General features: G+C 37.9%; 1 protein-coding gene across 30 annotated transcripts in view; it reads right to left on the bottom strand.

Moving 5' to 3' along the window:
• SLMAP (sarcolemma associated protein) overlaps positions 1 to 15,893 on the bottom strand; it is a 149,268-nt gene that overhangs the window by 84,651 nt on the left and 48,724 nt on the right. For 20 of the 30 annotated variants that reach the window (XM_047777604.1, XM_047777585.1, XM_047777743.1 and 17 more), the window contains exon 3: positions 445 to 592. In XM_047777604.1, the coding sequence (XP_047633560.1) occupies positions 445 to 592 (148 nt within the window). Of the gene's footprint in view, positions 1 to 438; positions 593 to 15,893 lie in introns of all 30 variants that reach the window. The other 10 variants (XM_047777595.1, XM_047777567.1, XM_047777734.1 and 7 more) reach the window with 1 other exon arrangement.

Raw genomic sequence — 15,893 nt, 5'->3', positions numbered from 1 at the left:
AAGCTTAAGAAACCAACATGTAAAGGATAACAGAATGGGAAGACAGTAAGGCCCGGATTCCTGATAACCTCACTGAGCCATATGAACAAAGTCTAGACCTACCTGCCTCCAGGCTTCCTGTTAATAAGTTAACAACAAATATCTTTAATGGTTAAGCTCTTTGATGGTTAGGCAGAGTGTCACTGCTGTCATTTATTTCCAAATTGACACAACAGTGCCCTACGTTTTCATACTATGATAAAGATTATAAATTATTTAACATTTCAGAATTTAAAATTTTAGAAAAACAATAGGGAAAGTGAGAGACTCAACTTTTCACTGCCTAAAATGCAGTATTTAAGTTGATTTTACAAGCATGAAATGTTTTGTAACATTCAACAACAGAATAAAAAAAAATCAAACTTAAAAAGACAAATAATAGGAAAAATTGATCCATACCCGTACCTTTCCGTGTGTTCTCCGTCACATCTACCCCAAACTGGATAATGTCACCGGAAAGAATTTCACATGGTGGACTTTCTTCAGAGCCTCGACTCAATCTCTGGCTATTTATAAAGGTACCATTACTACTTTTAGTGTCTTGGAGATAAAACTGCAAAAATAAAATTTTAAAAAAGAGCCAAAGATTAATAGTAATAATCCCAAACCCACTTTTTAAAAAAGTACTTCCAACTTTGCCAACTAACAGCAGGTGGATCTTTTCCCCCTATTAATTCCAACCACTTATTTCAGCTAAGGTTCTCCTTTATTGTATATGAAATAAGAACTCTAAAACAGGGTGATTTAAAATCCAGCTAGACAAAATTGTGTACCACTTTGGAAAAAAATTTATAAGGTCCTCAAAATGATAAACATAAAGTTGGCATATGACCCTGCAATTCTACTATGAGGTATACACTGAAGAGAACTGAAAACATAGGTCCTCACAAAAATTTGTACACAAATGTTCATGGCAGCATTATTCATTATGGCCAAAAGGTGGATACAACCCAAATGCCTATCAATTGATGAATGGGGAAACAAAATGTAGTTCATCCATAAGAATTACATTATTTGGCAATAAAAAGGAATGAAATACTGATTCATGCTATAACATGGGTGAATTTTTTTTCTTTTTTTTCTTTTTTGTTTTTTTAGGGCCGTGCCCACAGCATATGGAGGTTCTCAGGCCAGGGGTTGAATTGAAGCTACAGCTATCAGCCTATGCCACAGCCACAACACAGGATCCAAGCCATGTCTGCGACCTATAGCACAGCTCGCCACCAGATCCTTAACCCACTGAGCAAGGCCAGGGATGGAACCTGAAACCTCATGGTTCCCAGTCGGATTCGTTTCCGCTGCACCATGATGGGAACTCCCTGAATGAACTTTTATACATTAGGTTAAGTAAAAACAGTCACAAAAGACATATATTATGTAATTTTATTTATATGAAATCTCCAGAATAAGCAAACCCATAGAGACAAAAAGCATATTAGTAGTTGCCAAGGGGCTGAGGTATCAGCACAGAGGTTGGAGTGGGGTGGGGCGAATAACTGCTAAGGTTTCTTTGGGGAGTGATTAAAATGTTCTAAAGTTAAATAGCGGTGATGGCTGCATAACTATGAATATACTATAAACCACTGAATTATTTTAAAAGACTGAATTTTTCATGGTACATGAATTGTATCTCAATAAAGCTTTTTTTTTTTTTTTACACTTGATCTTAGCCAAAAGGCTGAGAAGCGATTTTTTTTTTTTTTAAAGCCAGCTACACAAAATTCTAATTTTATTCTTTCCATCTCACTTTGCAATTTTGCTTCTGGGATGTCTGGGTAAAATCAAAGGAAGTGTTGTTTATTCTACAGGCAAGGACAACTGGTATGAAGCAACACCTATAATTAACAGCTATCAGTTAACTAACATACTTAGTATCTGGACCTACACATTTTCAATAAATTCTTTGTGACAAACAGACTGGAGGAGTTCCTGTTGTGGCTCAGTGATAACAAACCTGACTAGTATCCATGAGGACATGGGTTCAATCCCTGGCCTCGCTCAGTGGGTTAAGGATCTGGCATTGCCGCGAGCTGTGGTGTAAGTTGCAGATGAAGCTTGGATCTGGTGTTGCTGTGGCTGTGGCATAGGCCAGCAGCTACAGCTCTGATCTGACTCCTAGCCTGGGAGCTTTCATATGCCATGGGTGAGGCCCTAAAAAGAAGAAGAAAAGGAAAAAAAAAAACAGATTGGAGACACTAAAAACTCAAATACTGGAATCAAACAATAAAGTACCACTTCCTGGCCTTCCAAATGTACCTATCATCACTTGATGAGTGGCATATGGAAGTTCTGGGGCCAGGGATTGAACTCAGGCCACTGCAATGACCAGAGCCATAGCAGTGACAACGCCAGATCCTTAACCTGCTGAGCCACCCAAGGAAGTCCTCATCTTCCCTATTTAAAAACAAAAGGGATAGCAGGAGGCACAGGAAGCCTACCTATTTATCACCTACCTATCCAAAGAGAAATCAAGAACAACTGGTATCACAAACGACAGACTTACTAGGAAGAGAACAGCCAATAAAAAAAAAAGATGTACCTTTCTTTTTGCATTTTTCTACACTCTCCAGCCCTGCTTATTCTAGCAACACATTTTCAATGAATTCCTTCCTAAGGAAGAAAGGAAAGAAGAAAACTAATATTTATTAAAATATATGTTGCAACACCTGGCCCTCATAGAACCTTAACATCAAAACTATGATACAGATATTATTTCCATTTATAAATGAGAACAGTGGGGCATGGGCAAGTTTCTTTCCAAAGGTCACAAAGCTATGGAATACAGAAGCAATATAAGAAAATATAAGAAAAGGGATATTTTTTTCCCCATTACTTCACACTGACCTTTATGTTTCATTTATCCTTCACTCCTCCCACAAACTCTCTTCCAAAATGAAACACAACAAAAGAAAAAGCCATTTGCAGAAAATATGAAAATGACATTTCTTTTCATAAAATTCCTAGGTGACAATTTAAAGGCCATCAGGCTGTTTATAAAAGACTTATTCTCTGTTTATAACTTGAAAGAGATCAACTGAGGAAAAAAAAAAGAAGTGGGGGGGACCAACTGCCATTTTGGCTAGCAGTTTGTATATTTAACTGTAATTAAATGGTCTATAAACCATTAATAAAGAAAATTATGTTGATATTTTACAACTCCATTGAAATTTATAAGCCTTAACATTTCACACCAAGGAGATAAGCACAGTCAATATGTTCAAGTAAGAACACTTATCCTCACAATTTTTTCTACACTGGAATCTACCATTACATTGCATAAAGAAGTTTGTTTTTTGTTTTTTAATAGATACATTCTTAGAAAATGTGGTAATATCTAAATTCTAGTTTGGTCATTTTCAGTTATATGTGCCTTGGCAAGCCAAAAAAGGGGATTATACTAGATTTACAATGATTTTCAAACTTCAAATTCTAATCCATTAGTGGGTTACTGGGGCTGTGCCTAGTGGTTTTTGTTTGTTTGTTTTTAAAATCAAAGAGAACAGAAGAATGCATGAAATAAGGTTCAAACTGTGTTTGAAAAACAAAAATGTATGTTTTTGTGTGTTGTATACACGCACATACACATATTTGTATCTCAACTCTAAAACCATAAATTTTCAAATTAAAAAAATTTTAAATCAATATTAACCCAGTTTCTTTTCATTCTAACATGTCTATATTATTGTCCAAAGCACATTATGGTACCTTTGTCCATTTAGCTTGAACATACTGTTCACGTTAGTTGCTCGTTGTTCCTCTGCTCTCAACCTGCTAATGGTTTCCAAACACCCTGGAATAAAATCCAAAGTTCTGACCATTTTAGTCTACAAAGCCCAACATCATCTGGCTCCTGGTTCACTCTCTGAACTCATCATCTCCCACTATCTTCCTCCTTCATCCCTCTGAGCCACAATGACCTCCACTTGTGCCCCTGAGCCTCTGTACGTGGGGATAGCTAGACTTTAAGAGTTTACTTCCCTGCAGAAATATTTTCATTGATTTAACCTTCTCCCTCCCCTCAGTGTTTTGAAAAACTGATATAAAAAATAATGTTTCTGCATCTCCTATGAAACAATCTGCCACTATTCAATCTACCTTTACTATTAGGTAAGGTAGGTATAAAGAAGTCAACTTGTTTGCAAGGGACTGGGAATTGACTGTGCTTACAGGCCCTGAAAACATTTCCCATAGTAGGTATGTTAGTTAGTCCTTTATCACTTTCAAACCAGAAATATCTTTCTTCTCTATGCTGACAAATCTTTTTCTATCAAACTTTCCCCTCTCCCACTTAAATCACTTTTGACTACTCTAAAAAAATAAAGGAGTTTCTGTCGTGGTGCAGCAGAAACGAATCCGACTAGGAACCGTGAGGTTGCAGGTTCAATCCCTGGCCTTGCTCAGTGGGTTAATGATCCAGCATTGCTGTGAGCTGTGGCGTAGGTTGCAGACACGGCTCGGATCTGGCATTGTTGTGGCTGTGGCATAGGCCGGAGGCAACAGCTCCAATTAGACCCCTAGCCTGGCAACCTCCATATGCCGCAGGTGCGGCCCTGAAAGGACAGAAAAGACAAAAATAAATAAATAAATAAATAAATAATCTTGTTGAAGTTTTAACTATCGGTATTTCCTAGAAGCCTAAGGAATGCCCAAGCATCCCCAGTGTTTGCATTAGCCACTGGGCACTCACTTTGATGTTGAGCAGATGTGGAAGGAGCCCTGAATTTATAAAACCATCTGTAGCTTGCGGCCAAAGTTCAACTTTCATTGTTTCCAGGCTTTATCTTCATTAACCCCTTGTCTTCCCCTGAATGAATGTTAAGCTCCCCAAAATCAGGCATTGATGGTGATCCTTGAACTGAAAGGCTCTCTTTGACCCATCAGTCATTTGTCCTTGTTTCTGGCTGATTACAATTATGTTCAAAGACACAGGCACAGCACTTCACAGGTTGTTTAATTTACTCTTTGGTCTTCACGAAGTTTCATCCCACAAACAAATACTTTCATGACTTTCAACTTTACTACAATCTGCAAAAGCTTTTATTTCCACCATAATGATAAACTACTTCTTTCCAGCCTTTTCTACATACACAGGTTTTGTTTGCCATATCCAACCAACAATAGATTAAAAACATTTGAACTAAAGCTTCAGAACAAAGCACAAACACAGTCAACATGTGGCCAGAAATTCTAAGTCCATGAAGAGGAGTTTTTAAAATGTGAATGCAGAATGGATTCTGGATTCTAGGTGGCAGATACTATATCAAAGATTTTTAATTTACTTGAATCAGCAGGTAAAATAAAAAAGAGTGACTAAGACAGCAAAATCAAAAACCCATGAACAACATCTACAACAAAAATAGGTGATAAAGTATCCACATGAACCTCAAAATACAAGTGAGGAAAACTATCAACAGTCATAGAGCTGCATGAAATCAGCATCTGTGCAGGAGGATGCATACAGAGGCAATGGGGCATTTGAGGGACTTAGGAACATCAAAATAGTCACTAGATATTCACTGGACAATATGATAGCCAATTTGAGAAGAGACACTGAAAATGGGAAAGGTTTAGCCCAATACAGTAATAAGTGAGTGTGTAGGATAAGTTCTGAAAAAAAGCTGGTACAGTCTGAGTCATAAATTCTCCCCCCCCCATTTTTTTTAGGGCCACACTGGTGGCATATGGAAGTTCCCTGGCTAGTCTAATCGGAGCTATAGCTGCTGGCCAACGCCACAGCCACAGCCACGCCACATCCTAGCTGTGTCTGCAACCTACACCACAGAGCTCACGGCAACACCTTATCCTTAACCCACTGAGTGAGGCTAGAGATCAAACCTGGGTCCTCATAGATACTAGTCAGATTTGTTTCCTCTGCACCATGACAGGAACTCCTGAGTCATAAATTCTTAAAACCAACCTACCAACTGATTACAATTACCTTCAAAGACACAGGCACAACACCAACTAAAGCTGCCTTCCAGGATAGGGCTTTACACTGCAAGAAAGTTGCTGAGTATGGAATCAAAATTGAGAGAGGCAGGGGAAATAGAGCCAAGGAAGAAAATCCAGATAAAAGAAGAAAAATGAAAGAAAGCCGTAATTTTTTTTAACATTTTACAAAAACAACAGAAGAGGGAGCTCTGTGACATTAGAAAAGTTATCCTGAATCATGACCCCTTCTGTTAGTTCAGGAAAACAAATTTCACATAAAAATGAACAAGAGAAAAATATCAAGGTCCTATCCCATACAGTCATTTTAATAAAAAAGAGAAAAATAACATCCCTGAACATAGCAACAGACAGACCTTGGGAATAGATCAAAATTATACGATTCCAGAAAAGCTAACAGATACTAAGAAAATAATTCAAGGCACAAAAGAGAAATATAAATTATAATCACAAAACTCTAGGAAAGGTGAAAGACCTCAAAAAAAAAAAAAAAGAAAGAAAAGGGAAATCATTTCAGAACTGAACACAAAACTAGGAATGTGAATAACTAAACAAAATGATTCATTAAAAGAATTAAATAAAAAGGAGGAAGTTTTTTTTGAATCAAAAAGAAATGAAGAAAGTGAAATCAGCAAAACAGCAGAGTAGGTAGCTCCAAGCTCCCATCCGCATATAAACATTGAAAAACAAACTATCAGAACCAACTTTATTAGAACTCTGTAAATAGTTAAAGTTTTATAGCAAGGACATGAAGAGTGAAGAAAAAGGCAACTTAAAAATCACAGGAAATCAGGAGTTCCTGCTGTGGTGCAACAGGATCGGCAGCATCATGGTAGCGCAAGGACACAGGTTTGATCCCCAGCCTGGCACAGTAGGTTGAGGATCCCAGCATTGCCCCAGCTGCACCTTGGCTCCCAACTATGGTTTTGATCTGATCCCTGGCCCAGGAACTCCATATGCTGCAGGGTGGCCAAAAAAAGGAAGAAAAATAAAATTCGTGGGAAATCTTTCTGGCATTCCTTAGCCTTGTCCCACCCCACCCCCCTGGAAAACATTAGTCTTGAGGACTTCAGCCCGCATTCCCAGAAATGCTGGAATTTGCTACTTGGTTCTAGAGAGAACAGGGCAGACCTAAATTGAAAATTACTCTAACTTGGGAGTTCCTGTTGTGGCTCAGTGGAAACAAATCTGCCTAGTATCCATGAGGATGTGGGTTTGATCCCTGGCCTCACTTAGTGGGTTAAGGATCTGGCATTATGGTGAGCTGTGGTGTAGGTCGCAGACATGGCTCAGATCTGGCGTGGCTGTGGCTGTGACTTAGGCCAGCAGCTATAGCTCCGATTTGACCCTTAGCTTGGGAACTTCTGTATGCTGTGGGCGCAGCCCTAAAAAGACAAAAAAAAAAATTCTACTAATATCTAATAAATATTCTATCTATTCTAACATATTTGGGGGCCACATGAAGGACTGAAGTGAGTCCTAACACAGAAATCACCCACATTGGAAAAGCAGTGGCTTGGCTTGCTGAAAAAGTGGGATTTATCCAAAAAGTGGGATTTATCCAGAGTGGTTCACCATAAGAAAGTCAATCAATATAATATACCACATTAATAGAAAGGAGGGGGGGAAATGAAACCACAAAATCATTCTAATTGATGCAGAAAAGGCATTTGACAAGATCCAACATCAATACTCAATAGTGAAAGACTGAAAGTTTCTTCCTAAGACCAGGAACATGGCAAGGAAACTTGCTTTTGCCACAATACTGTACTAAAGTTCTAGCCAGACCCAAGAAAAAGAAATAAAAAGCATCCAAATTAGAAAGGAAGAAGTAAACTATGACTATTCACAGATGATAAGATTCTATATATGGAAAAATCCCACAGAACACACATGCTAATAAATTCAGCAACATTGCAATTTACAAAAGAAACACAAAAAATCAGTTGTGTGTGGACATAAGCAATGAACAATCCAAAAAGGAAGTTAAGAAAGCAATTCAGTTTACAATAGCATCTAAGTAAAACACTAAGAAATAAATTTAACCGAAGAAGTAAAAAACTTATACACTGAAAACTACAAAATATTGCTGAAAGAAAATAAAGACAAATACAGGCATTCGTCATTCTACTGAACTTATTAGCTTTACTGTGCTTTGCTGATATTCTGTTCATACAAACTGAAGGTCTGTGGTAACCCTGGGTCAAACAAGTCTATTGGCACCATTTTTTCCAAGAACAATGTTTTTTAATTAAGATATGTACACTGTTTTCTAAGATATAATGCTATTATTGCATACTTAATAGACAACAATATTGTATAAACATAATTTTTACATGCACTGGGAAACTAAAAAATTTGTGTGATTGGTTTTTTGTGATAACTGTTTTACTGCAGTAGTCTGAGGTATGCTTGTAAAATAGAAGAACATTCTATTATCTTGGGCTGAAAGACTTAATTATTGCTTAGGTGTCAAGTGTTATCCGAAGTGATCTACAGATTCAATGGAATCCTTACCAGAATTCCAATGACCTCTTTTTTTTTTTTTTCTTTTTTGCAGAAATGGAAAAGTCAATCCTCAAATTCATACAGAATTGTGAGGGACCCTAAATAAGCAAAACAAGCTCCAAAAAAAAAAAAAAAGGTTGGAGGAAGCTTATTTTCTAAGTTCAAAACTTAATACAAAACTACAGTAATCAGAACAGTGTGGTACTGGCATAAGGATAGACAAACATAAATAAAAAAGAATTAAAAATTCAGAAATAAACCTGTATATTTATCGTCAACCGAATTTTGACAAAAATGCCAAATCCATGCAATAAGAAAAGAATGGTTTCTTCAACAACTGATGCTGAGACATGTGGATAACCACTTGCAAAAGAATGAAGTTGAACCCCTACCTCAACCCATATAAAAAACTGACTCAAAATGGACTGAAGACCTAAATATAAGAGCTAAAAAAACCCATAAAGTTCTTCTCAGTCATTATTTCTTCGATTAATTTTTTTCTGCCCCTTTCTTCTGGAATTTCCATAATGCATGTAAGTACACTTAATGGTGTCTCATAGGTCTCTTAAGTACTATCATTTTTCTTCATCATTTTTTCCTTCTAGTACTCAGACAGGATAATTTTAATTGCCCTATCTTTAAGTTTTTTATTCCTTCTTCTGACAGCTTAAATCTGTCACTCAACTTTCCTTTGAATTCTTACTTCAGCTATTGTACTTTTAACAATTTCTATCTCTCTACTGGTTTTCCTCACTTGTTCACACATTGTTCACCTGATTTTCTTTAAACTCTTTGTCTATGGTTTCCTTCAGCATTTTGAATATATTAAAAACAGTTAATTCAGAGTCTTTGTCTAATAAGTCCAATGTCTGGACTCAGGGATGATGTCTGTCAATTTCTTTTTTCCCTGTGAATGAGCCATAATTTCCTGTTTCTTTATATGCTTTGTAATTTTTTGTTGAGAAGTGGACATTTTGAATATTGTAATGTGGTAACTATAATCTCCTCATGTGGTAACTATAATCTCCTTACCCTAGGGACTGCTGTTATTACTTGATGAAAGCTGAAGTCATCAGTTTATTAGTGACTTTTCCAAACTATTTTTTGCAAAGACCATATTCCTTGTCATATGTTATCAACATAGTCTCTGTTCTATTATCTCCATGGTCATCCTATGATCTGACAGGGATTTCCTTAAATGTCAGGATCCAATAAGAAAAGGAGGGAGGAAGGAGTGTGTTTTGCCTCTTTAAATTCCCTTGGCAGATGCCAGAGAAGCCACTTTGGCCTGAGGGGTAGCAACCAACTGCCAGTCTCTGTGCTAGGCCATCAGCAATCAAAAGCAGTGATGAAAACACACAACCCCAATTTTTAAAAGACAAGCCAAGTCACAACAGAAATCATGGGCCACCATACCCACAGTTAATCGCCACAGAGCTAATGGATGGAAAATGATAGCCACTATGCAAAACAGTAAAATTTTCAGAAATTTACCAGCCTCTTTCTTCATCAGGCACTCCCCTGGATGCTGCAAGTGTTAGACTCAAGAGTTCCAAAATAATTGTTTCAAACAGTTCATGCTAACTTTGCAGGGATCTAGGTGAAGAAACCAATTTTTGGAGCTTCTCCTCTGTCATTTCTTATGATGTCACTCCCATTACCCATATTTCAACCTACAAATCTTTGCTGGGGCCAAACCAAACAAGTTCCTATAATAGCTACCATTTATTGAGTGTCTGCAATCTGATCCTTACAACAATCCTACCAAGTAGCTATTATTATCTCTATTTTATAGATTAAGAAACACAGGCTTTGGAGAGTTTCTGTTGTGGCTTGGTGCGTTACAAACGCATCTAGAATCCATGAAGATGTGGGTTTGATCCCTGGCCTCACTCACTGGGCTCAGGATCTGGCGCTGCCATGAGCTGTGGTGTAGGTTCCGTATACCTCAGTGAAAAGAGAAGGAAGGGAGGGAGGGAAAGCACCTGTCTGGAGAGATTGCACATCCATAAAATCAAATGCAGGGTACCTCTACACTGACAATAGATTTGGTATGAATAAAGTACCAGAATCCTGAGAGACTCATGAGAAATATAGTTAGGCACAGTGAGTTGCTAATGAGGCATTTAGGAGTGAAGGGAAGTGATTTGAATGAAAAGCAAGGAGAAGGAGGAGGAACAGGTATTATAGTACATTTATATATAGTTAAGGCCTGACCCAAGAAGATAACAAAAACCAAACAAAGGAAGAAGTGGGGAAATGTAAAACAGAGTGAAGCCACAAAATGAGGGCACTGGGCAATCCACTTCTTAAGAGAGAAGCCCTACTAAAGAATTTGATGAAAATACTGTTTAAGGGAGATTATTCTAACAGCTCTGATAATTTAGCAGCTGTGTGTAGGATGAACTACAGTGGGAGTCACTAGAAATAGGGAGATCCATAACTTGTATGTTTTTGCCACCAATAATTTAATTATTTCTTAGAGTACACAAATGAGGTTTACATGCATGTTCAATATGAATTTGTTTATATAAGCTTTCTGGTTTCCAGACTAGCAGAACGCCACATTTTTCAGAGGGTGGAATTTTTAAGTTGTGCCACCAAAGGGGGAAATATAAAGTTTTACTGATATACTATACGGAAACACATAGAAAAGTGGTAATGTGTCCACATCCAAATGAAATCTCACATGTAAACTAGAATGAACTTGTCGATATACACTCAAAGGTCTTAAAAATGTTATGAGGAGTTCCCGTCGTGGCTTACTGGTTAACGAATCTGACTAGGAACCATGAGGTTGTGGGTTCGATCCCTGGCCTTGCTCAGTGGGTTAAGGATCTGGCGTTGCTGCGAACTGTGGTGTAGGTTGCAGACGCGGCTCGGATCCCGTGTCGCTGTGGCTCTGGTGTAGGCCAGCGGCTACGGCTCCAATTAGACCCCTAGCCTGGGAATCTCCACATGCTGCAGGAGCGGCCCAAGAAATGGCAAAAAGACCAAAAAAAAAAAAAAAAAGTTACTGAAATTGTCAGGACTTTTTCCTTCTCCACGTGACATTCCACATTTATGTAAAGTAATTATTTTTTGTGGAGCTGGCCCGTAAGAGAAAGAGAAAGCAAAAGTATTTCTCTCTCTCCACATAGGAATAGATAAGATTATGAAGAACAGAAGTAGAGAGGTGAGAGGGAGAAATCTTTTCTTATTCAATGAGAACATTACAAAATATAAAAAACACAGCTAGAATGACTACACCCTTCTAAAACATGCATGCAAATTGTGACAATTCTTCACAATTGAAGACAAATTCTTCACAATTTGAAGACAAATTCTTCAAAATTTCTCGAAAATTTAAGAGAAGTAAAATAGATTACTGAATTTCAGCAAGATACAGCATAAACATACCATCAGAATGCTACAGTTCTGAGAGGTGAGGATTCTCAAACCCTCTACCAAAATCCAATCTGAAGGAGATTAACCTATTTCTTACATCCCAAAACTGATGGGTTGACAGGCAAATCCTGATTATTTTCTCCACTCATGGTATGTAATCACAGCAAGATGCATGCAACTTTGTTTCTGAAACTCCTACTTAGGTATAATTAAAGAACAGATACTGATCCCAAACTCAATCTTTTAGACCCCAAGAGGTCTCTGCCTCAAACAATGTTAAATTTTTAATTTCAATATCTTGGACTTACCGTGTGGCTCACAACAAATTTTTAATTTCAATATCTAAACTAAATATTTATTTATTAAAATGCCACATATTTCAGCATATTAAAGGTAAAGGGATATTTTGATATTTTAAATACACAATACTCTGACAATACTTTATAGGTCATTATTTTCCTCACAAAATGTTAGCTTAAACCACTCTGAGGTTAGCTAAAACAATAACAAAATAATTGCACCACTGCTCTTTATCTCTGCTAAAAAACCTCACAAACAGAACACATAGAATAATATTCTTGTTTGCCACAAAAGGAAATCATTGTGATCACACTTGTGGGAAATACAGAACAAGTCATTATGTTTAAAGGTTATAGCCCTATACACTATTTAATAATACACACAATATGCTTGATCTATGGACAGATGATATTGATTTATACCGTCACTAAGAGGTAGGGGAGAGGGAGAAACTAAAAAGATTTTTTTTCCATTGAACACTGGCAAAATAGGAATCTAGATCTTATTTTTTGGAGGAAAAAAAAAAAAAAACCCCAATACAATGAACAATTCATTTGGCAAACAAACTCAATGGAAATGTTAAAAGATGCAAAATAGCACCTGGGGGGGGGGGGACAGAACATTCATAGCTTTTTAAAATGTTTAATAAAGAAAATAATTATGATGGCCTTTTTCACTCTTTAAGTACAACTACTCGGGTTGGCAAAAATGTTAATGTTTAAAACTGTTCTTTACTCCATGTCTCCCATTTTCAGTAACAGTTAATTCTTCAAGAGATTTATCTCAAGTCTTTCACATTCACACATTCAAAGCTGAGTTCTTTAAAAAGTGTAACAGTTCTACTTTGAAGGAGAAAACAAAATAATAAAAATCACTGATGGCTATACATGAATATACAGAAATAACAATGATGCAATTTATGAAATAATCATTTTGACTGAGATGGGAAATTACTCTTGGGACCAAAGAAAATAAACCCCTTAGAGAGTTGAGTATAGTGCAGATGGCTCCCATTTTTCTGCCCCCACATGATTCAGATGTTCAAATATAGTCTATTACCAACATCTTTCAGGACATCCAGTGTTTCTCAGGATGAATAGGTAATGCCTCCAATTAAGAGTCACTAATTTTTTTTTTGTCTTTTGTTCTTTTAGGGCCGCACTTACGTCCACCCCCACCACCACCCCACCCCCACCCCCACCCCCCCGCCACCCAGCGCGGGCATATGGAGGTTCCCAGGCTAGGGGTCTAATCAGAGCTATAGCCACCAGCCTACATCGGAGCCACAGCAACGACAGATCCAAGCCAGGTCTGCAAACTACACCACAGCTCACAGCAACGCAGGGTCCTGAAACCACTGAGCGAGGTCAGGGATCGAACCGGTAACCTCATGGTTCCCAGTCAGATTTGTTTCCGCTGAGCCACGACGGGAACTCTGTCACTAATTCTTTTTTAAATTTTGAGCTGAAATTTAATAATACAAAAAAGTATCACTTTCAAATTCCTCCTCCACTTATGGCTTACACACAAAGGCCTTAAGCATTTTTCCAAGGCTCTAAGAGCCACAGTTGAAGCTGTTGTGAAGTTTTCTTTTAAAAGTATCGTTGATTTCTTTCACTGCCATGAAAGGCAACAGCACTTATATAAAGAACTCACCTATGTATACAGAAAATTTAACCACTAAGCAAAGCCATACAAAGAAGAGTTAATTGTTTAGTAGTATCAAAAGGATACCACATAATTTATAATAATCAAAGTTTTTGAGTGTTTACCATATGCTTGGATAACCTAATTGCCCTGCATTTTTTTCACTTACCCTTTAAAACAATCCTATGAGGTAGATTTTTTTTTTTTTTTTTGGCCATGCTTGAGGCATCAGTTCTCAGACCAGGGATCAAATCTCCCCCACAGCAGTGACCTGAGCTGCAGCAGTGACAACAGGAGATCCTTAACCTACTGAGCCACCAGGGAATTCCTGAGTAGATGTTTTATTATCCCTATACTACAGATAATAAGACTAAAACAGGTTAAGCAATGTGCCAAAGGGTTTCCTCCCAAGCTAATAATGGGGAAGGATGTACATTTTAAAGTTTTTAATCTCAACCATTCTGCTATGCTATTCTTGTCTGTCTGGTCATTTGATGTCCAACCATCATGTGAAATAGGAACAATTTTGATCATTTTCCAAATCAGCAAATTGAGGCTGACACACAAGTCAAGTAACCTATCTACAGTCACAGTAAAATAATAAAACAGCAGTCAGGCCGTATGATGCCAAATAATCAGGAAAGGTAAACTTTTAAAAATTTATTTCAGAAATGTATTCACTACCTTCTGTCACCTACTTGACACAAAATCCTAATAAATTTGAGTTTCCCATCTTCCATACCCATGGCAGATTAAAAGGCAACAAGCATTTGCTTATGCCAGAGATAATGCTAGTCACTTTACATACATGACCTTCAGAAAAAACTTGAGAATACTATGAAAAAGTAGTAGCCCACATGAACAGACAAGCTAAGGAGTTAAATCATATGCCCAAAGTTTAAACAGAAAGTAAGAAAGGCAAATAAGGTCTATTAAACACCTCACGACTATGACAAATCCCTTGAAGATCAAGGTAAGTGATGTCCCTTTGTCTCAATGTTATCCCCAGCCCTTAACAAAATGCCTGCTGAATGCCTAGGCATTGAAAAAGTATGTTATTTATTTTTTTGGCTGCACCCAGGTCCTGTGGACATTCCCAGGCTAGGGATTGAAACTGCACTGCAGCTGCCACCTGTGCCATAGCTGCAGCAATGCTGGATCCTTAACCCACCGTGCCACAGGGGAGCTTCCTCAAACAAGCTTTTTTTTTTTTTTTTTTGGTCTTTTTTTCTTTTTGCCATTTCTTGGGCCGCTGCCTCGGCATATGGAGGTTCCCAGGCTAGGGGTCAAATCGGAGCTACGGCCACTGGCCTACGCCAGAGCCAGAGCAACACGGGATCCAAGCCGCGTCTGCAACCTACACCACAGTTCACGGCAATGCTGGATCCTTAACCCACCAAGCAAGGCCAGGCAGGGATCCAACCCACAACCTCATGGTTTCTAGTTGGATTCGTTAACCACTGAGCCACCACAGGAACTCCTCGAACAAGTATTTTAAATAAATAAGTCAGGAGTGTGATATTTATAGCCCAGAATCATTCCATCATTTACCCACCATTTCCTGAACACCTCCGCACAGGAATTCAGCCATCAGCCACTAATAATAGAGTGAATGTGATTTTCAAAAGCCACTTAGACCAAATGCAAAACAGTAATAATAACAAATACTATCATAGGGCAATCAATATGTCACCAATTCCTACAAATTCTGAATCAGAATAATCTCTGAATTATGCACAGCCTTTCACTCCCATTACCGTTCCTCTAATCCGGGTGCACAACAGTTGCAAAAATGATGGTTATGATTCACCACTCTCCACCCTCCAAACCGATGCTAGATTTAGTTCCTAAAATACAAACCTGATCATTTTGTTTCCCTTTAAAAAATGGCTGTTGACCCTCTGCTGCCTTCAAATTTAAATGTGAAAACTGTGACAACTTTCAAAATCTTTCACAATGACCCCAAGCATCCTATCAAACTAGATTTTCCACTCTTCCATCCTTGCTTACCTACTAGCAATTCCCTACACCAGCCCCAGGTCTGATGTTTGCGTATGCCATTC

This window comes from Phacochoerus africanus, chromosome 1 (genome assembly GCF_016906955.1).
Source record: "Phacochoerus africanus isolate WHEZ1 chromosome 1, ROS_Pafr_v1, whole genome shotgun sequence".
In the NCBI taxonomy this organism is placed as follows: Eukaryota; Metazoa; Chordata; class Mammalia; order Artiodactyla; family Suidae; genus Phacochoerus; species Phacochoerus africanus.
This window is presented reverse-complemented; position numbering and strand designations above follow the sequence as displayed.